Source organism: Oncorhynchus mykiss, chromosome 3 (assembly GCF_013265735.2).
Source record: "Oncorhynchus mykiss isolate Arlee chromosome 3, USDA_OmykA_1.1, whole genome shotgun sequence".
Lineage (NCBI taxonomy): Eukaryota > Metazoa > Chordata > Actinopteri > Salmoniformes > Salmonidae > Oncorhynchus > Oncorhynchus mykiss.
This window is the reverse complement of record NC_048567.1, coordinates 20,626,188-20,648,262: the sequence shown is the minus strand read 5'-3', so window position 1 is coordinate 20,648,262 and position 22,075 is coordinate 20,626,188. Positions and strand designations below refer to the sequence as shown.

At 46.9% G+C, this 22,075-nt stretch overlaps 1 protein-coding gene across 1 annotated transcript; it reads right to left on the bottom strand.

Moving 5' to 3' along the window:
• Window positions 1-1,188: 1,188 nt before the first annotated feature.
• LOC110512944 (mucin-17) lies at window positions 1,189-18,851 on the bottom strand. Its single transcript, XM_021593039.2, has 10 exons — window positions 18,469-18,851; window positions 12,118-12,386; window positions 4,852-12,037; window positions 4,513-4,734; window positions 3,704-3,792; window positions 3,355-3,423; window positions 3,088-3,234; window positions 2,837-2,965; window positions 1,760-1,882; window positions 1,189-1,569 (listed from the first exon to the last, which is right to left on the bottom strand). The coding sequence occupies exons 1-10, from the start codon at window positions 18,551-18,553 to the stop codon at window positions 1,555-1,557; spliced, it is 8,334 nt and encodes a 2,777-aa protein (XP_021448714.2). The 5' UTR covers window positions 18,554-18,851; the 3' UTR covers window positions 1,189-1,554.
• Between the last annotated feature and the right edge of the window lie 3,224 nt (window positions 18,852-22,075).

The window sequence follows — 22,075 nt, the reverse complement described above, 5'->3', positions numbered from 1 at the left end:
CTTTTCCAACTGTCTTGAAGGTGTTCTCACATATGCTGAGCACTTGTTGGCTGCTTTTCCTTCACTCTGCGGTTCAACTCATCCCAAACCATCTCAATTGGGTTGAGGTCGGGTGATTGTGGAGGCCAGGTCATCTGATGCAGCACTCCATCACTCTCCTTGCTCAAATAGCCCTTACACAGCCTCGAGGTGTGTTGAGTCATTGTCCTGTGGGGAAAAAATTGAGTCTCACTAAGCGCAAACCAGATCGGAAGGTGTTTCGCGGCAGAATGCTGTGGTAGCCATGCTGGTTAAGTGTGCTTTGCATTCTAAATAAATCACTGACAGTGTCACCAGCAAAGCACCATCACACCTCCTCCAAGCTTTACGGTGGGAACTACACATGCAGAGATCATCCTTACACCTATTCTGTGTCTCACAAAGACACGGCAGTTGGAACCAAAAATCTAAAATTTGGATTCATCAGACCAAAGGACAGATTTCCACCAGTCTCATGTCCATTGCTCATGTTTCTTGGCCCAAGCAAGTCTCTTCTCTCTTCTTATTGGTGCCCTTTTCAGTAGTGGTTTCTTTGCAGCAATTTGACCATGAAGGCCTGATTCACACGGTCTCCTCTAAACAGTTGATGTTGATGTGTCTTGAGCTCTGTGAAGTATTTATTTGGGCTGTGATTTCTGAGGCTGATAACTCTAATGAACTTATCCTCTGCAGCAGAGGTAACTCTGGGTCTTCCTTTCCTGTGGTGGTCCTCATGAGAGCCAGTTTCATCATAGCCCTTGATGAATTTTGCGACTGCACTTGAAGAAACTTTCAAAGTTCTTGAAATATTTCTGATTGACTGACCTTCATGTCTTAAAGTAATGATGGACTGTTTCTCTTTGCTTATTTGAGCTGTTCTTGCCATAATATGGACTTGGTCTTTTACCAAATTCACCCCTACCTTGTCATAATACAACTGATTGGCTCAAACGCATTAAGAAGGAAAGAAATTCCACAAATGAACTTTTAAGGCACACCTGCTAATTGAAATGCATTCCGAGTGACTACCTCATGAAGCTGTTTGAGAGAATGCCAAGAGTGTGCAAAACTGTCATCAAGGCAAAGAGAATCTTAAATGTAAAATATATTTTGATTTGTATAACACTTTTTTTGGTTACATGATTCCATATGTATTTTCATAGTTTTGACGTCTTCACTATTATTCTACAATGTAGAAAATAAAGAAAAACACTGGAATGAGTAGGTGTCCAAACTTTTCAATGGTACTGTATGTATGTGTTTTATTCATTGTGAGCATGATTTAAACTGACCTTTTTTCTGAACTGAGCACTTGTTTGTCTGTTTTGTATTCTGTTTGTTTTAATGTAATAAAAGCGACTGTCTGTAAAATGCCCCATTTTCACTACATACATGACGTGCAGTATAAGGGTGGTTAACAGTATCGCCCACTAGTGTGGTTATAACAGACTGTTTATTAGCAGGTAAGGAGAATGCAACATAGCAGCGATACAGATGTGACACTGGCATTTATGCTTTTGGGGGGGGGGGGTCCTCTCACATGGTCAGCTCCTGTGGGAGAGAAGAAAGAGGGGGAGAATTACTTGGGGTTGGATGTGTGAAAAACATATGGTTAAGCTTCTTTTTTTTCAAGATCTGTTGGAAAAAGGACTGTTGCAATCAGTAGGTCATAACAGCAAATGTAGGCCCAATGTGGACAGTGTGTTACAACAGATTCCTTCCTTCATCACTCCCTCCTCACCATGATGGCGTTAACGATGTCGTTGGTGTTGTGTCTGAGGGCGTGGGCAGCTTTGGAACGGGACACGTTAGCCTGGGCCATCACCAGCTCTATATCCCTCTGCTCCAAACCTCCCTCGTCCACCTGACAGACAGAGGTCAAAGTCAGTTGCACTATGGAACACTTCTGAACATGAAAAAAAAAATGCTACAGTTCATAACTGTAGCATTGGGGTGGCCAGTAGCCTAGTGGTTAGAGCTTTGGACTAGAAACCGGAAGGTTGCAAGATCGAATCACCAAGGTACAAATCTGTCGTTTTGCCCCTGAACAAGGCAGTTAACCCGCTGTTCTTCGGCCGTCATTGAAAATAAGAATTTGTTCTTATTTTAACTGACTTGCCTAGTAAAAAAAATGTAAATAGCCATCAGGCTAACTACAGTAAAGTACTTAAGTAACAATACTTGAAAATACTACTTAAGTTGTTTTTTTTATCTGTATGTCACTTGAACTCTTTATATTTTTGACAACTTTTACTTCACTACATTCCTAAAGAAAATTATGTACGTTTTACTCCATACATTTTCCTTGAGACCCAAAAATACTCGTTAGATTTTGAATGCTTAGCAGGACAGGAAAATGGTCTAATTCACATACTTATCAAGATAACATCCCGGTCATCCCTACTGCCTCTGATCTGGGGGACTCACTAAACACGTACTTTGTTTGTAAATTATGTCTGAGTGTTGGAAGGGTGCCCCTGGCAAGCATGCTGTGTGTTATGCCTAATATAACTAATTTGAAAGGATTTATACTTAAGTATATTTGAGCAATTACATTTACTTTAGTATATTTAAAACCAAATACAGGATGTTCCTGTGTGACTCACTTTAACTTGAGTCATTTTCTATTAAGGTATCTTTATTTTTCTCATGACAGTTGGGTACTTTTTCCACCACTGCAGTAGAAATGAAATATAACAACACTAGACAGAATGGTTTCATATTAAGATCTAAAAGAACTACTGTACATGAAAGAGTAAGAATAGTGTAAAGATTGGTGTTTTTCCTTGACATAATGAGTGAGCATGCATTTCCATACCTCCTCTTCCTCGCTCTCCTCCTTGATGGTGAGGCTGGGTGGTGCAGGGGGCACCAGTGGGGAGGGCTCCACCGGGACCTTAAACTTCTCTGCCGCTGCCTTGTGCACCTGTTGAGACAGGTCCTCTATCTAGGAAGGAAATAGGAAGAGAGAGGTCACCTTGGCCTCTGAACACAATGTAGATGAGAGAAAAGAGGGGGATAAAGAGAGAGAGGTTAGAGAGAGCGAGTGAGAGAAGGTTAGGATGTCACCTTGGCCTCTCCAAACACGATGTAGATGTCTGACGCGGGGCTCTTGAAGACGTCAGGTCTGCTGATGACAAACAAGATGCTCTTCGACTTCCTTATAGTGATCCTGGTCACACCGTGGACCGGCCGCAAGCCCAGCTTACCCATGGCCTAAACACACACACACTTGTTACACCATGACGCGGCCAAACACACAGAATACACACACATTTGCTCTGTGTTTGATTAGCTGAATCTGCCACATGGAGCAGCTCTGTGTTCACATCTCGCCTTGCGGGCCTTCTTCTCACTGCGGCTCTGCTTAGGTCTGTTAATCCCATCATCAGCAGGAGAGATGGGCTGAGAGAGAGAAGGAGAACAACAAAATCAATTCAACACATCAAACCTGAGAACATTCTACAGTAGTTTACCCATATCCAGACTGATAATATGGAAAAGATCTCTGAAGCTGCGACCCATTCAGAAAATACAGGCCCCACAACACGCATCCTTCTTACCACTCTACCTAAAGGTAATGACATCAATATGTTATTACATAACACACAGTGAAAGCAAGGTTTCCACCCTTGGAGGTAAGGGGACTTCTAGAGTGTTCTCTGCCCACACACGGTAGATTCACCTGGGGTTCTGAGGATCTCAGTGGCACCACCTCTGGTTCTTCCAACTCTGGCACTGATCCCTCACTCTCCGACTCATTGCAGGAGCCCACTGTGGAACACACACACTGTTACTCTCAGAGTACTGCATCACATCCTCATTGCTATGGTAACTAATGACTGAGATATAGATGATGAGGATATGGTGTAGCTCGTTAGCACTGGTAATGGGACAGTCCATCATAAAGCTCTATGTCTAACCTAATCCCCGATCTCAGAGGAGAAATAGATCACCTCATTAAATAGTAATGGCATTTCATCTCTATGCTATGGAACATGCAGGTTATGACGTATAATTACATTCTGTACTAGTGCGTTTCAATGCATGTAGCATTGTTCATTATGCTGCAGTGCTACCACACATACAGTACACATAAATCCCCATCCATGATTCTATGTACTATCATCTACAGGGAGGTCAGTTCTAGCTAGATTGAACCAGTGGTTTCAGGTTGACTGACGGTTGCCCTAAAATAACCTCTATTGAAAGATGTGCAATAACAATATTCCTCCTGGATAAAATGATCCTCTCTCTGAGTATTTCTCCTCCATTATTCAGTAGCTGCAGCAGTGTTCTGTGGTCGACGGGGTATTATTGAGAAGCTTTCCTAGAATCAAAAGTATGTCCTTCATCAGGACCATAGCAGGGCCACTAGACATACTCAGAGACATCTGTGTGTGTGAGGAAGGTCATAGGTTGAGTCACTTCTCAGAATCACTATCTCAAGGAAACAGACAGAGATGGAGAGATATGGGTTTGCAGAGTACGTACAGTTGTATTTGAAGGACAGTTCCAGCTCCTGTGAATCCTTGTGGCTGATTGGACAGTCTATCTGTCTCTCAGTTGGTTGGCGGGAGGAGTGAAGCAGTATCTCTCGCTGATTGGAGGAGCCAGACTCTTTATGAGAAGGGTTTCCAACAATCCCCCTGGGCTGAGTCATGTGACGTCGTAGAGGAACAGCAGTGTCATCATCACTGTCTGTGTCCATCCCATCTGCAACAAAATCCAAGTTCACACAGGTTGGACTGATTCATGATTTACTGATACTTGATTACCCAAAAGAGAAAATCAAATCACCCCACACCCCTATCTCTCCTGAGTGTAACTCACCTCTGTCCTGTGGGCTTTGTGACTGAACTGGCTTGATCTGTCTGTTGGGCTTGGTGAGGAGGTTTGGTTGGGGCTGGGCTTGGCAGCGGATGTCTAGGACAGGCACTGTGGTTGGAGCCTCCAGCCGTGGCAAAGACTCCTGGGTGGGCTGGGTAAGGCTGAGGGTCGAGGGCAGGGCTGACGTGGGTGGAGATGAGAATGAGTAGGGGGTAGGGGACATACGGACACTTTCAGTGGGTATAGGGGGATGCTTAGGAAGGGCGATAGGGGTAGTAGAAAGGGTTGCGGAGGCTGCCTGAAGATTGGTTGATTGAGGCTGGGTGTCTAGGAGTGGGGTGACAGGCTGGACTGTGGTGAGGAGAGGCTGGGACTCCTGTATGGGGGTGGGGAGGTCCTCATCTGGCTGCACTGTGAAGGTACTGGGGGGAGGAGAGGAGGAGAGAGGAGAGGGGGAGAGATGGGGAGGAGAGGAGGAGGGAAGAGGTGGAGGAGAAGAAGATCTATTCTGTTCTGTAGGGGAGGCATGGCCACTCCCCACATTGTTATCGTTGATGTCCTTCCTGCTTTCTGTCTGGCAACCAGGCAGCGGCCTGTTGTCAAGCATTTCCTGGTGCACTTCCATGGTCACTTCCTGGTTGAGTAGGAGAGCAGGAGAGATAGGGCAGAGGTTGGTAGGACTAGGGGAAGTCGGGGATCTGGAGATGTTTCTGTTTTCCCCTCTCCTCTCGGACTCTGCCTCAGGTTTGCCCTTCACAGGTGTCCTCTGTCTGGTATCTGCAGCAGATTTTTGTCCCCTCGTGTTCTTATTCTTTTGCTTCCCTGGTGGGGAGGTGTCTTCTAGGGTCTTGGCAGTGAGAGCTGGTTCCTGTGGGTGATCAGCAGACCCAGAGCCTGACGGAGATTGTCTGCGCGGCTGACTGGGTCTGTCTCTGCTCTGCTTCCCTCTCCTCCCTGGCTGAGGAGGAGTGATGGCTTTCTCTGTGCTTAGCTCTCCCTCGGGTGTCTGACGCTGTGCAGGTTCTGGAACACTCTCTGTTGGAGAGAATCTCTCCTCTGCAATCTCCTCCACCTCTCTTTCGCCTGAGATACAAACACTGCTCTCCTGCTCTTCTAAGGCCCCAGTCGTCTTTGGTTGGTCAATGTGCCTGTCAGTCTTCTGACCGCCACCACCTTCTTTTTGGCTCACCGTCTGTGGCTCTGTCTCCTCTGGCTGAGGCTGGGAACAGAGTTTTTTCACACTTTCTACCGTGTCTTTACCCACTGATAGGGAAGATTCTTGGAAAACTTGGATCTTCTCTACTGTGTCTTTGCTCACTGATGGGGAAAATTCTTGGGAAACTTGGACTTTCTCTACTGTATCATCACTCACTGATTGGGAAGTTTCTTGGGAAACTTGGACCTTCTCTACTGTGTCTTTTCTCACTGATGCGGAAGTTTCTTGTGAAACTTGGACCTTCTCTACTGTGTATTTGCCCATTGATGGGGAAGTTTCTTGGGAAACGTGGACTTTCTCTACTGTGTCTTTGCCAACTGACAGGGAAGATTCTTTGGAGACTTGGACCTTCTCTAATGTGTATTTTCTCACTGATGGGAAAGTTTCTTGGAAATCTTGGACCTTCTCTACCGTGTCTTTGCCCACTGATGGGGACGTTTCTTGGGAAAGGTGGACCTTCTCTACTGTGTATTTGCCCATTGATGGGGAAGTTTCTTGGGAAACTTGGACTTTCTCTACTGTGTCTTTGCCCACTGATAGGGAAGATTCTTGGGAGACTTGGACCTTCTCTACTGTGTCTTTGCTCACTGATGGGAAAGTATCTTGGGAAACTTGGACCTTCTCTACTGTGTCTTTGCCCACTGATGGGGACGTTTCTTGGGGAAATTTGACCTTCTTTACTGTGTCTTTGCTCACTGACGGGGAAGTCTCTTGGGAAACTTGCACCTTCTCTACTGGGTCTTTGCCCACTGATAGGGCAGATTCTTGGAATACTTTGACCTTCTCCACGGTGTCTTTGCCCACTGATGGGGAAGTTTCTTTGGAAACTTGGACCTTCTCTACTGTGTCTTTGCCCACTGATAGGGAAGTTTCTTGGAAGACTTGGACATTCTCTACTATGTCTTTGCTCATTGATGGGGACGTTTCGTGAAAAACTTGGACCTTCTCTACTGTGTCTTTGTCCACTGATTGGAAAACATTTTGGGAAACTTGGACCTTCTTTACTGTGTCTTTTCCCACTGATATGGAAGATTCTTGGGAAACTTGGACCTTCTGTACTTTGTCTTTGCCCACTGATGGGGAAATTTCTTGGGAAATTTGGACCTTCTCTACTGTGTCTTTGCCCACTGAGAGAGAAGTTTCTTGGGAAACTTGGACATTCTCTACTGTGTCTTTCTTCAGTGATCGGGAAGTTTCTTGGGACAGTCTGCCTGACTTGGGGTTGCTTGGTCTGATTTTATGGCTGAAGGATCCAAATGCCCCACCCAGCAGAGACAGAGCTGGGTCTGCCTGTTTGACTGCTGGGTTAATATCTGTGTTACTGTTGGGTCTGGAAATGGCTGCCTCTACTGAACCAGGGCTCTGGTCTGAGACAGTCTGTGGTTTACCCCCTGGTGGTGAGACACGCCCAGGGCTTTCCATGGACAAGGAAGGTTGTCTTATGTCTGATTGGTGTGTTGAGCTGTCAGTTGATGTTGATGGCCTATCGGAGGCTGCAGCAGCCTGTGATCTCACCTCTGTGAGTGGTATGTTTGAGAGAGAAGCCCTCAGACACACACTCTGGCTCTGGTGTCTCACGTCCTCTGACAGGGCATTCAGAGTCATACAGGTTGGCATTCCAGAGGAAAGGAACACTGAGACATTGTTGTTGTTTTCCTGCTCCTCCTTGTTTTCCGGGTGACTCTGCAGGTTGCTGACATCATCCTCTGGGAATTGGGAGCTTCCGTCCTCTCCTCCCCCTGCCTCTGATATCTCCTCGATGGACCTCCAGCTGGACAGGTTGGACTCTGGCACTCCCTCTCCCACAAGCTCGACATCTGCCATCTTGTCTGGCCGACCACACAGGCTGTTGTTGTCTTCTTCGTCCCCCATTATATCACCCACCACATCCTCATCTGTGCCGACATTGGGCAGCCCGGAGAGTGTCTGTCCAATCTTCTGTCCAATTGTCTGTCCAATCGTATGTCCCTCCACCTCATACAGTAATAGGCTCTGTGCCTCCAACCCACAGCCCTGCCCCAGAGAGAGAGATAGGGCCTCCCCTGCCCCCCAGGACCCGGACTCTGCTCCTAACCCCCTCCTATCAGCCCTCAAGCCCCCATCCCCCCTCCTCCCCCCTGCATCTGTCTCTGAGTTCTCCCTCTTGGGAGAGACAGCCAGGGGTGTGTGAGGGGAGCCCAGGGCCCCAGGGCCCCCGTCCTCAGTGCTCAGGGTGTTCTCCCTCAGGTTCTCCTGGGCTGGGTCACATGGGCAGATGTCAGGGGTCAGGGACAGGTTGTCAGTCAGGTCAGGTGAGCTCTCAGGGAAGGAGGAGACAGGGATGTTGCTGGGGTTAGGCTCTTTCGGGCATGTGAGCAGAGGGACCCCCTTGTTCAGGTCGTTGGTGGCAGTGGTCCCTTCAAGGACCTGATGGGAGTCCACACCTTCAGCGCTGCTGTTCGCGTTCTTCTGGTCCAGTTCCAGCACTGACACCAGAAGCGGTTTGGACCGGACTGAAGCTGCTGCCACCCCAAACACACGTGGGAGCGGCTTACGGGGCTCAGAGGTCTTCTGTTTAGGCCGGGGTGTGTCTGACTTAGAGGGGCGTGGCTTAATGAGTAGTTTGAACGAGTCTCTGTCTGTCTGCTCTGTGTGGTCCTCGTCTGAAGTCTCTGTGCTCTGTTCATTTTTCTCTCTCTCCCCACCGCTCTGTTTGTCCTTCCCTCTCTCCCCACCGCTCTGTTTGTCCTTTCCTCTCTCCCAACCGCTCTGTTTGTCCTTTCCTCTCTCCCCACTGCTCTGTTTGTCTTTCTCTCTCTTTGCACTGCTCCTTTTGTCCTCCTCTCTCACCGTACCAGCCTGTACTTCCTCTGCAACTGCTTTGGCTTGCCCTGCTCCTGTTGCCAGGGTCACAGGGCTGTTATGGGATGGCTGGGTTGCCAGGATGACAGGATTGTTGTGGGACGCTGTCTCCTCGATTGTAGCAGCAGGGTTAGTGTTAGGAGTAGCAGCAGTGTTCGTTTTAGGAGTAGCAGCAGGCTTAGTGTTAGGAGTAGCAGCAGGCTTAGTGTTAGGAGTAGCAGCAGGCTTAGTGCTAGGAGTAGCAGCAGGGTTAGTGTTAGGAGTAGCAGCAGGGTTAGTGTTAGGAGTAGCAGCAGGGTTAGTGCTAGGAGTAGCAGCAGGGTTAGTGTTAGGAGTAGCAGCAGGGTTAGTTTTAGGAGTAGCAGCGGGGTTTGGGGTAGAGCATGTACCTGGGGTAGTTTTGGGGGTTGAGGCTGTAGCAGGGTTAGTGTTAGTGGTACAGGCCGTAGCAGATTTAGCGTTAGGGGCAGGAGCACTGTTAGTGTTAGGGGTAGAGACCGTAGCAGGGTTCATTTCAGGAGTACATACGGTAGCAGAGTTAGTTTTGAAGGTTGAGGAAGTAGCATAATTATTTTGTGGGGTTGAGGCTGTAGCAGGGTTAGTGTTAGTGGTACAAACAGTAGCAGATTTAGCATTAGGGGCAGGAGCACGGTTAGTGTTGGGGTTAGAGAGAGATTCAGGCTTGGTTTTAGGGGTTGACACGGTAGCAGGAGTAGTCTTTGGGGTAGTGAAGGCACGGTAAGGGGTTGTAGAAAGTTTAGGGGTAAGGGTAGAGACATAAGGGCTCTCCTGAGAAGGAGCGGGGACAGGAGGGTCAGAGGACTCTGAGGAGATCTCCATTTCACTCCCACTACTGCTGTTGGAGGACTCGGGGTGGGCTGATTCCGCAGGTTGGGCAGGTGCAAGTGCAGGTTGTGGTGGTCTAGGTCCTGGAGGATCCTCAGGCCGGGGCTCTTTGTCACCTGGGGGATTGATTAGGCTAAGTCTGCTCTGGGACTGGGACAGTTCAGTGCTGTAGGCCTCTGGTCTGGTTTTAGGCTGAGGTTTGGCTTGGTGTGGTTCTGTGGGTGATCCTGTGGGTGGTCCTGTGGGTGGTCCTGTGGGTGGTTCAGCATGTCTCTCTGTGCTGTACAGTCGCTCATCCTCTTCGCCATTATAAGAGGCGGAGTCTAGTGAGTCGTCAGTGTCGTCATGGAAACAGAAGGACTCATCCAGCCCTTCGTTGATGGAAGTTTCTGACAGTGAATGAAGGAAGGAGGCCGAGTTGTCCTCTTCAGCTGGGTCATTTACAGCCTTACCCTCACCCTCCTCCTCCTCATCCTCAACATCCTCACCCTCCTCTTCATCCACCTCTTCCTCTATCACTATTTCTACTTTAGCCTCCTCTATCTCTACCTTAGCCTCCACTTCTTCCTCATCATCTTCATCATCATCCTCCACGTCCCCCTCCTCCTCTCCGGCCGCGTACGCATCCACATCGTTCCTGTCGTTTCCCTCTCCTCCCTCATTCCCCTCCTCTGTGGGGAAGAGAGTGATCTCCATGGAGTCTGCCTGAAAGAGGAGACTGGTGTGGAGGGGGAAGTTAAGCAGAGAGGCTGGGATCATACTCTCCTCTTCCTCCATCTCTCCATCATCACTGTAGGAGCCTGGGAACAGCAGGAAGGTACCCATCTCTCCGTAAGGGCTGGAGTTATCCCCGTCTGACACATCTGGAGAGCAGGTGTCCATGGTAAGGTTGGAGGAGGCAGGGTTGACGCTGGAGGTGTGAGGGCTTAGGTTCCCCATGTCTGGGGCAAAGGGGAAGGAGATGGAGGTCAGCCGTGGGGAGTCTGCTCCATCATCATCTGGGTTGGTAATGGGAGGGTAAAGCTCCTCAGACACACAGGCCTGCAGCTCCAGCTCCAGGCCTCTTTGCAGCAGGGGACTTGAGTACTGCTGTCCCCCAGCCAGAGCATCCTCTGCTGGGCAGAGCGAACCCTCGGACTCCCCTCCATCTTCCTGGGAGTCGGTGCTTCTGCCGCTGCTGCTCCTCAATGGGGAAGTGTCCTCTGTCACCCAGCGAGGGCGACAGCTACCCCTTGAGACTGTCACTTCCTCACTCCTTCTCCCCCTTACCTCCCCTCTCAGTACCTCCTCCTCCTCCAGGATCACAGTCTCTGCTAGACCCTTATAGAGGCAGAACCGCCACTCTGCTGCTCCTCCTCCCTTTTCCTCTGCCCTCTCCCCTACTGCTCCCCTATCCTCCCCCACTTCGTCTCCGATTTCGGACAGCGAGCTGACAAAGCATGCAGGTGCCTCCTGCACCTCCTCTGCCAGGAGAAGATTGGGGGAGGTGCAGGGGGAGGTGGAAGAGGTCCAGCTGCCCCCCTCCGCCGTGACGTAGGAGCCAGAGGGGGAAGTGAGGGGGGAGCACAGGTCCTCACTGTCCGAGTTTGGTGAGAGGGGAGAGGCTGGGGAGCCGGGGTAAGAGCGGTGTTTGAGGTGTAAGGGGCGAGCAGCCATCTTGATGGGGGTGGAGGGTGCGGTGTAGTACAGGTCAGGATCCAGGGACGAGGGAACACCCACTCTCAGAGGGTCCACGGCATAGGCCGGCTCAGTGAAGGATAGGATAGCAGGGGGATAGGCTGGCTCGGACAGGGAGGGCATGGCATACATGGAACATACAAAAGACATTTCACCATAGGGAGACAGCCCTGCCTCCAAAGGGCTTGAGCTGCCCGTCAAACTAACATCCACTGTGACTGGCTCTGAGGAGGGAGGGGAGGCAGGGATGAGGGGGGTTAGGAGAGGGGTGAGGAGAGGGCCAATGGGCAGGACGGGGCTTCTCTCCTGTTCTTGCTCCATCTTTGGGGTCAGAGGTGAATTGTCTCTCTCCTGCCCTGTGTCCAGTTGGGCCTTTTCTCCAGCCTCGGCCTGGGGCTCTAAGGGAGGCTTAGGGACCTCCAAGACTGGGCCTCCAGCCAGGGGTATCGCCTGGCTGCTCTGCTCGCATGGGCACTTCCCTGTCAGGGTTTTCTTTGTCTTGAGCAGGGCTTTCTTTGTCTTGAGCAGGGCTTCCTGGCCCATAACCACCCGTGTGTCTATGTTCTCTGGCTCCTTGTAGTCGCTCTCCACCTCTGAGCCCATCAGAACCTGGAGAACATAATGAGAATGTTAGAAAAACATAAAGAGAAGAGTAGACCATTGGTAAACATACACACACATATACACACCTTGATTCTCTCCATCTTCACGGGTCCGCTGCGGCGTCCACAGGGTCCGTGACCTCCAAACGTCCCGCTAAGTCGGACCGTGTTACTGTGGCGACGGTCTGAACCTTCAGGCTGGGGTCGCGGGGTCGCGGAGGAGCTAGGTGTGGCCCGAACCAGCCGTGGCCCGAACGGAGAGGTGCATGATGGCAGCAGCTTCTGAGGGGTGCTGGGGGAGGGACTAGAGCCGCTGTCACTAGGGGTGGAATCAGTGGAGGCATGTCTGGTCATGTCTGAAAGAGGAGCGAAAAATAAGAAACTGTTTCTGTAAGGTTATGTCCATGAGGTCAGAATCACTAGCTGCTTCATGACGTGGCAACAGTAACAGTAATGGAGAAAAGGCAACTAGAATTTCAGTTTACCTCCTGAATGTATTAAAAATAATACAATTAAAACACAAAACATCTGTAATGGATGCTGTAGTCTCTTTGACTTTGTTGAATAGAAACAGTCATTTCAGCTCTCTCTTTGAAGCTTGTTCTCCCTCCATTACTGTTGCACACACAGCCATACCTAGCGGGTCTAGAATTTCACCTAAATGTCAGAGAAAACAGGTGACTGAAAAGACCACGCTCACAGCAGGGTACACATCAAGTGGTATTAACATATCAAAATATAAGGTCCCTACTGTCGTCACTTACAACCATCAACTACGGCTGGGTGAATGGAGCCCATTTACTGGTAGTGAGTTCTGAATTAACTAAATGTGTTCTCCCTCCATTTACAGGGCTCACTGCCCAGGGTAGTTCTTTACTCAGGCACTTTTCCTTCCACAGTAGTGACCCCTGACCCCCAAGGGAATGGAACACACCCTGAGTTTGCTGAAGTCTGCATATCTGGCTGTAGTACCTGCTGCTAGGGCAATTGAGCCCGCACTGTGCACGAGTGTGTGTAAGCTTGTGCATGTAGGTGTTTTTCCCCCTCTCCTCTACCCCTCCTCCCATCTTTCCTGTACCCATCTAACAATTCTTTGTGAGGCATTGGAAAACCTCCCTGGTCTTTGAGGTTGAATCTGTGTTTGGAATGCACTGCTCGACTGAGGGACCTTAGAGATGATTGTATGTGTGGGGTACAGAGATGAGGTAGTCGTTCAAAAATCACACAGTGAGTACATGCAACTTATGTGACTTGTTAAGCGAATTTGATTTGATTTGAAATGTTTTGTCCTGAACATATTTAGGCATGCGATAACAAAGGGGTTGAATACTTATTGACTCAAGACATTTCAGCTTTTAATTTTTTATTCATTTGTAAACATTTCTAAAAACATAATCCACTTTGACATTATGGCGTATTGGATAAAGAGAGAGAAAAGACAAGAGAGAATGAAAGGAATTGAATAAAGAAGAATTCATATTGATTGATTGGTAACATCAAGAACAAGCTGGTTTTGTGTGATATTCATCCCAGATCCTGCAGGGGCGCTACATGCAGGGTGTCTGTTGCCCTCTTCCGTTGCTTGATGCTTGATAGTAGTACAGCTAGCACAGTTCGATAACTTCACTAGCTACTTCATGTACAACTTGAAAATACCATGCTAACACTGCTCTCAGTGCTTAGTGGTAAAATTATGGCCAACATGGTAGCTCCGTCTCTTACTTGAAATGAGGCTATTGGTGCTAGCTCTCGTCTTTCTCTTTGCACTTTTGCTCTCTCTCCTCCTCATCTTTCTCTCTTTTGCTCTCCCTCTCTTGCGCTACCTCTCTCTCTCTCTAATCAGACACTCAGATTAGCCATAGGCTAAATGGTGCCATTATTAGATCACCGCCTTTCCCTCGACACACACACATGCACTCCACTCTAGTGACTACGCCATCGTCTCCATAACCTTAAACAGGAACGAAGGATCATTTTGAGAGAAAATGACAGAATGGAGGAGAGGAACTAGGGCAAGAGTGCGAGTGGAGGAGGGAGTCTGGATCAGTCAGAGAGAGAGAGAAAGAGAAAATGAGAGAGGGATCGACAAAAGGGGTATTTTCCATTCTATTATGACCAGCTCTGCTGCTCCTTACTGATGTGACGGTTCTGCAGGATTTAAATGAAAACAACACACAAGACTCCTTATGAGATTTCCATGAAATCCCCTGAGACCTGTCACGTACTGTGAGTGCACATGCCAAGGTTATTATTACTCCCTTATTTTTTGCACCAGTCTCAGCACCAGTCCTTTTAAATCCAAGTCACATTGAGATTGACTTTATAATTTAAACCTAACCTAACCTATGACCTGACCCTTCAACTAACGCATTTACCAAAGATTATCTATACACTGACAAGAGATGGGACTCAATGCTCTAACAATGGGAACAAATGTCAGAAAAGGCAGAAGGCAGTCGGGAGGAGGTGGTAGCAGGCTGGAACATTCTAGCCAATAAGAGAGCAGATGTACATGTGAACAATGGGCACATCTGCGATATAACATAAAAAATATATGTATAATAATTCAAATTGGAGACTTATATTTCCCTCACTAACTTTTAACATCAGCTATCTGAGCAGCTAATCGATCGCTGCAGCTGTACATAGCCCATCTGTAAACAGCACACCCAATCTAGCTACCACATCCCCATATTGTTTTGATTTACTGTTCTGCTCTTTTTCACACCAGTATTTCTACTTGCACATCATCATCTGCTCATCTATCACCCCAGTATTAATTTGCTAAATTGTAATTACTTCGCTACTATGGCCTTCCTCACGCCATTTGCACACACTGTATATAGACTTTCTTAATTTTTCCTATTGTGTTATTGACTGTACGCTTGTTTATTCCATGTGTAACCCTGTGTTGTTGTTTGTGTCAAACTGCTTTGCTTTATCTTGGCCAGGACGCAGTTGTAAATGAAAACTTGTTCTCAACTAGCTTACCTGGTTAAATAAAGGTGAAATATATATATTTTTTTTAAATGGCTCCAGCATCCCTAAAACCTCCATAAAAACTGAAACTAAATAATATACAACTAATACTAAATAAAAACTAGCAAATCAGGTCGGAAAATGAGCTGAAACTAAACTGAATTGCAAATACAAATCGAAAAACCAATAGAAATAAAAACGAATAGAAAAGCACTAAACTATAATAACCTTGGTACAGACATAGGCATATGCACGCATTCACACACACACACACACACACACACACACACACACACACAAACACTGACCAGAGAACAGGACTTTATTCTCTTCTCTCAACTGGGCCATCGCCATGCACAGTGGCCTCAGAAATGTGCACGCACGCACGCACGCACGCACACACACACACACACACACACACACACACACACACTAGCTCCACCAGGAACCCAAATATCACTTACTGATGGAGTATGTGGACTCTCTCTCTCCCTCCCTCTTTGTTTATCTCTGATAGCCCATTCTCTTCTGCTGCATTTCTCTTTGTCCTCTTTCCCTCCCTCCTTTTTTCCCTCTCTCTATTTCTTCTTTTCTCTCCTGTCTCCCCCTTCCCTTTCCCTTCCTTCCTCTCTCTGTGCCTGTGGTCTAGCTAATAGCTAATATCGTCAGCACTTAGCTGCACTGTCTCTATCCTTTCCTAGGCCCAGGGTGGGGATGTTTATTACTGGATTGTTATGCTGAGTCATGTCACAGTGTGTGCACGCATGCATGCACGCACACACACACACACACACACACACACACACACACACACACACACACACACACACACACACACACACACAATTTGTCACAGAGATGCATACAAGGACACAATAAGACGTGTGCCGTTCTAAGGTTTCTTTGTTTGTGTGTGTGTGTGTGTGTGTGTGTGTGTGTGTGTGTGTGTGTGTGTGTGTGTGTGTGTGTGTGTGTGTGTGTGTGCGCGTGTGGCTCTGCCTACACCCACATGCTTGGAGTGTGCAGGCCGCAGCAGGCTGGAACTGCGTCACAGAGGCTGCTTCCACGGCCTGTCAGGCCCCAGAGCGAGCTTCTATTTCAGCCTTCACTCCAAGACAGTCCCAGGCCTTGAGACAAACCCCAGGAGCCTACTGCCTCACAATACCTCTCTCCAGCTCTCTGCTTCTCCCCCTTTCTCCCTCCCTCCCTCCCACTCTCTCTCTCTCTCCCGCCATCATCCTATTCTGCTGCATTCTCTTCTCATCTAACCATTGTGTTCTCAGTGCAGGAAAACAGTGATGTTTCGGATTGAAAGGCCTTCATCAGAACACTCCAGGAACAGACAAGACAATGTAAGGATATGATTTATATTAAAGGATGGGTATTTTACAAAAAACGAATGGCAGTGCAATAATACAAAGACTAGAAGTCTTACTCCAAATAGCCATCTGGATTACATCACATCATTAGCGCCAGACCAGCAGAGCTGATACGTGCTGTCTGAGGTGTACAATATACTTCCAAGGTTGGTTTCATTGACTCTCTCTTTAACTGCCCAAATTGACCTATTTTTAGATACAACTTTTGATTCCATTCGAAAGGATCATCTTCAGCAAATTGAGGTGTAGAATCACTCTTCTACAAATAGTATTCTCTGCCAAATATTAGGTTTGGTGCAATTAAGATTTGCAGAGATAAGCACAATCAGACATTGATTGATCGGAGGAGACAGCATGTGTCAATTACCAAACATTTTCTAGGATTTCCTACCTGCAGCAACACTAGTGGACAATGCAGGTAAAAGCACCGTGCTTCAAAACTCATGGCCCTACCTATACCACTTGTCCCTCTACTGTACAGTCTGAACCCTGAATAGAGAGAAGTTGTGGGTGGCCTTGCTCAAGGGCAGGATCAGAGATCCAGTTCCATTGCCATTTTTGAGTCTCCCAGCCTGGGGCTTGAACCAGAAACCTTTGGCTGCTGGCCCGCCACTTCTAACCTCTATGCTACTGTACCTTATACCCCAACCGCCTTTACTGTCAGAGAGATAATACCCTAACGCAGGGATCATCAACTACATTCAGCCGCAGGCCAAATTTTTCTTGAGCGGATAGTTGGGGGGTCAGAACATAATTACTAATCATTTGTAAACTACAAATTAACTGTAAGAAGCCCAAACATATATAATGTTTGACTAAAACAATAATTTCAAACCTTGCTTACATTTGTATACATTATACATTATATCACTTCATGTCTCTCTATTATGTGTGTGAATACCTGGGAACAGATTTGTTAAATTAAAATCACTTGGAGTGGATTTCCTCGTATTTGGTACAGTCTTTTATGACCAACAATTAAAATCCCCCCCAAAATAAACATGATATATTTATTTTTTGTGGTTTTATTTGGGGGCCAAATAAACCACAAATAAAACCTAACACTTGCATTGTACTTCTACTGTCTGAGACATGCATTTATCCCCCCAGTGTACTTATCCCCCTTCACTTCAACATAATGAACTCACAAACATAATACACAGGTAAATACACAGTCTGGGTGATGCAACTCCCATACTCTAACTCCTATACTTTACTGTCAAGTACAGCATCTAACATAGAATACATCTATTGTCTGCTAGACACAAACCTACCAGATGCAACATAACAACAATACCATAATAACCATATTGACTACATCATCTCATCAATAGCTATGTTAGCAGTAAGTAGCATACAGTGGCATGTACACACACAGTTCAGGTAGTCGGTGTCTTATCTAACATGAACAATTCATTTTCAAATGCTCTGCTTTACCCTACATCAGTCCGTGTCTAAATCTGTTCCTTCAGCATGTGGCCCTGCTGTTACTGTGTGGATGCTGCTGCTGAGTGCGATGCTGTGTCATGTCCCTGCATGCTGAGACTGGGGGAAGGGAAGTAATGGACGAGAGAGAGAGGGAGGAGCCGTTCCACTCTGCCCTGAGAAAACATGCCGCCACTGGGCAGTGAGATGGGGCTGGGGATAGAGTGGGGGAAGGGGATGTGGGTATGGGGTTAGTGAGGGGAAAGGGGAATATGGAGCTGGGGCTCGGGGTCAGGTAGGGGGAAGGGGATGTTTGTGGGGTTAAGTAGGGTAGGTGTTGTGGATGGGGGGTCTGGGGTGAAGGCTAGGGTGCTGGAGCTGGAACTAGGACTAGAGTGGGGATCACAGATAGATAGACAGACAGACAGACATGACCCAGCTCTACCTATCTAATCCGTCGGTCTGTCTGCTTCCCACACGGCAGTATAGCAGGCATCTATTATTCCTCCTCTACCAGCCTCTCTGTAACTCTAACATCTCCTCCTCTCCCTAGTGTCGCACATGCTCCTCACCCTCCCTGTCTCTCCTCTGCCATCTACACTCTCCCATGTCCTCCCCCCCCCCCCCCCCCCCCCCTCCTCCCAGGTGGTCCTACCTGGTTCAGGCAGGCCTGTCTGCTCTGCTCCAAGCTCCGGATGTCTTTCTTTGGGGACAGATCTTTGAGAGCTCTCCCCCGGCATGGCTGTCTCTGGATCTCTCTGGTTCTGACGCAACAATAACTCCACACCACCAAGTAGCCAAGGTGAACCGAGAGAGAGTGCGCAGTATCGGGAGGGGCAGAGAGAGCGAGAGAGAGAGAGAGAGCGAGAGAGAGAGAGAGAGAGAGAGAGAGAGAGAGAGAGGGTGAATGCTCAGCGACCTGGCACTTAGATCTCCTGCAGCACACGTGTGTCTATATGTGTGTGTGTTAGAGAGTGAGAGAGAGTGCATGCCTCTCTCTGTGGTGCAGCAGAGCAGAGCCGTGATGATGCTATGAGTGAGAGGGTGTGTGGGTCTCGCGATGCTGCCAGTGTGTGTGTGTGTGTGTGTATGTGTGGGCGCATATGTTTGTGTGGAATCTGAGAGGGAGCTGCAGTATTCTCTCTCATTACCCATCTGAGCTGCACTGCCTCCCTCCTCCCCTCCCTCTCTCCTTCCCATCCCTCTCTCCCTCCCTCTCTCTCTCTCCTTGGCGATGACTTGATACTCAGCGATGATGTCAGCAGATTTCTGCTGCTGTCTGAGTGCTGCCCCCATCCTTACAGGAAGGTACTGCAGAGACAGAGGGTTAGAGAGAGGGTGTGCGGAGAAGATGGGCTATTGCAGAAAGAGAGATGGAGGAAATAATGCTTCTGAAAGGGAAATTGAAGGAGAGTTACAAAGAAAGAAAAGAGAAAGCGGGACATTCAGTCTCCTCCCCTTTTCCATTTGTCCCCCCCAAAACCCAGATCACTGGCAGTTTCCTTGGCCACCCCTAGCTTCCCACGCTGGGTGGTGTGTGCGCGTGTGTGTGTGTGTGTGTGTGTGTGTGTATCAGGGGGTTTCTGCATCTGCTCTGCCAGCTCAACAGAGTCCCCTGTCTCCTCTCTCTGCCAATTTCAGCCCGGCTGGCATTTATACACCAGCGGTATCCTCCTCTCTCATCTGCTTACTCATATTTCCCTGCTCCTCGCTGACCTGAGGTCAGCAACACACAGAAACATACTGCCCTCAGACAGGATCTGGTCTCTATGACAACACAGTTAATACTGGGACAGCTGGCTGGCTGGGCTCAGAGGTGGGGTGATGAGATCAATCAGTCAATCAACCAACTAACCAATTAATGGAGTTACTTAGCAGCTCACTCTCTATATCACAACATGATCTCAACGCTCATGGGGCCAGAGTTCGAAATGAACCATCTGAGCCTTTTGAATGATATAATTATGCTCCCAAGTGGCGCAGCAGTCTAAGGCACTGAATCTCAGTGCAATAGGTGTCACTACAGTCCCTGGTTCAAATCCAGGCTGTATGACATTTGGCTGTGATTGGGAGTCCCATAGGTCGGTGAACAATTGGCCCAGCATTGTCTGGGTTTGGCCGGGGTAGGCCGTCATTGTAAATAAGAATTTGTTCTTAACTGACTTGCCTAGTTAAATAAAATATATATATATATTAACGTACATGTTGGAGCTGCTACAGAAATAGAATATGTAGATCAGTCATGATTCTCTCTCTTACAATCTAGACAGTGGTGTGAAAATACTTCAAGGTACTACTTAAGTAGTTTGTTGGGGTTTCTGTACTTTACTTTTAATATTTTTTACAACATTACTTCACTACACTCCTAAAGAAAATCTTTTTAGTCCATACATTTTCCCTGAGACCCAAAAGTACTCGTTACATTTTGAATGCTTAGCAGGACAGAAACATTGTCCAACTCATACACTTATGAAGAGAACATCCCAGGTCATCCCTACTGCATCTTATCTGGCGGACTCACTAAACACACATGCTTTGTTTGTATCTGATGTCTTAAGTGTTGGAGTGTGCCGCTGGCTATCTGTAAGTAAATGTAAAAAACAAGAAAATGGTATCGTTTGGTTAGTTCAATATAAGGAATTTTAAATGATTTATACTTTTATTATATCAAAGTAATTACATTTACTTTTGATACTTAAGTATATTTCAAACCAAATAATTTTACTCAATTGGTATTGTACTGGGTGACTTTCACTTTTTCTTAAGTCATTTTCTATTAGGGTATCTTGACTTTTACTCAAGTATGACAATTGGGTACTTTGTCCACGAATGATTCTAGGTGAGATAATAAATGGAAACAGAATCTTAAACATCCTGCTTTATCATTATAGCTGAGCACACATGCTCCAATCAGCGCAAAGCAACTCAACTACATACAGTGCAGTCAAAAAGTATCCACACCCATTGACTTTTTCCATATTTTGTTGCGTTACATTGAGATTTTATGTCACTGGCCTACCCATAATGTCAAAGTGGAATATGCTTTTAAAATTCTTTACAAATAAATAAAAAATGAAAAGCTGAAATGTTCTGAGTAAATAAGTATTCAACCCTTTTATTATGGCAAGCCTAAATAAGTTCAGGAGTAAAAATGTGCGTAACAAGTCACAATAAGTTGCATGGAATGTGGGCAATAATAGTGTTTAACATGATTTTTGAATGACTACCTCATCTCTGTACTTCACACATACAATGATCTGTAAGGTCAAACAGGGAATTTCAAACACAGATTCAAATACAAAGAAGAGCACATATTGGTAGATGGGTAAAATATGGCAGACATTGAATATGCCTTTGAGCATGGTGAAGTTATTAATTACACTTTGGATGGTGTATCAATATAACCAGTCACTACAAAAGATACAGGTGTCTTTCCTAACTCAGTTGCCGGAGGGGAAGGAAGCCGCTCAAGGATTTCACCATTGGTTTCGCCAATGGTGAAAACAGTTACCGAGTTTAATGGCTATGATCGGTGAAAACTGAGGATGGATCAACAACATTTTAGTTACTACAAAATTATATTGAAAATAAGGAAGCTTGTACAGAATACAAAATATTCCAAACATGCATCCTGTTTGCAATAAGGCAGTAAAGGAAAACTGCAGAAAATGTAGCAAAGAAATAAACTTTATGTCCTGAATACAAAGTGTTATGTTTGGGGCAAATCCAACACAACATCTCTTCATATTTTCAAGCATGGAGGTGGCTGCATCATGTTATGGGTGGGCTTGTCATCGGCAAGAACTGGGGATTTTTTTTGCATAAAAATAAACGTAATGGAGCTAAGTGCAGACAAACCTCTAGAGGAAAACCTGGTTCAGTCTCTTTTTCATCAGACACTGTGAGATTAAAAAATCTTTCAGCATGACAATAACCCAAAACACAAGGCCATATCTACACTAAGGTTGCTTACCAAGACAGTGAATGTTCCTGAGTGGCCGAGTTACAGTTTTGACTACAAATCTACTTTGAGGCTTTAAAAGTGTTCTTACACTGTGATTTTGAACATTCAAAGCAACTGGGAAACGTCCACGGCAGGCATTGTTGTAGCATTAGCTTGCTCTATACCTTCTGAGTGATAGGATTCACGAGCACCACCACCAATCAGCCTACACTACTGCACACACCCATTGTTACTATGACAACTATCATTGCCATGCCATCAAATCAAATAACTGCTGTCTGGACACACACAAATCAGA

Bases quoted from the DNA above. Each gene is read 5' to 3' on its own strand.
- LOC110512944 (XM_021593039.2), bottom strand. From the start codon at position 18,553: ATGCCGGGGGAGAGCTCTCAAAGATCTGTCCCCAAAGAAAGACATCCG. The intron at 3,424-3,703 runs GTGAATCTACCG...TCTCTCTCTCAG, and splicing joins TGAGATCCTCAGAACCCCAG to CCCATCTCTCCTGCTGATGA. The intron at 1,883-2,836 runs GTATGGAAATGC...TCTGTCTGTCAG, and splicing joins AGGAGAGCGAGGAAGAGGAG to GTGGACGAGGGAGGTTTGGA.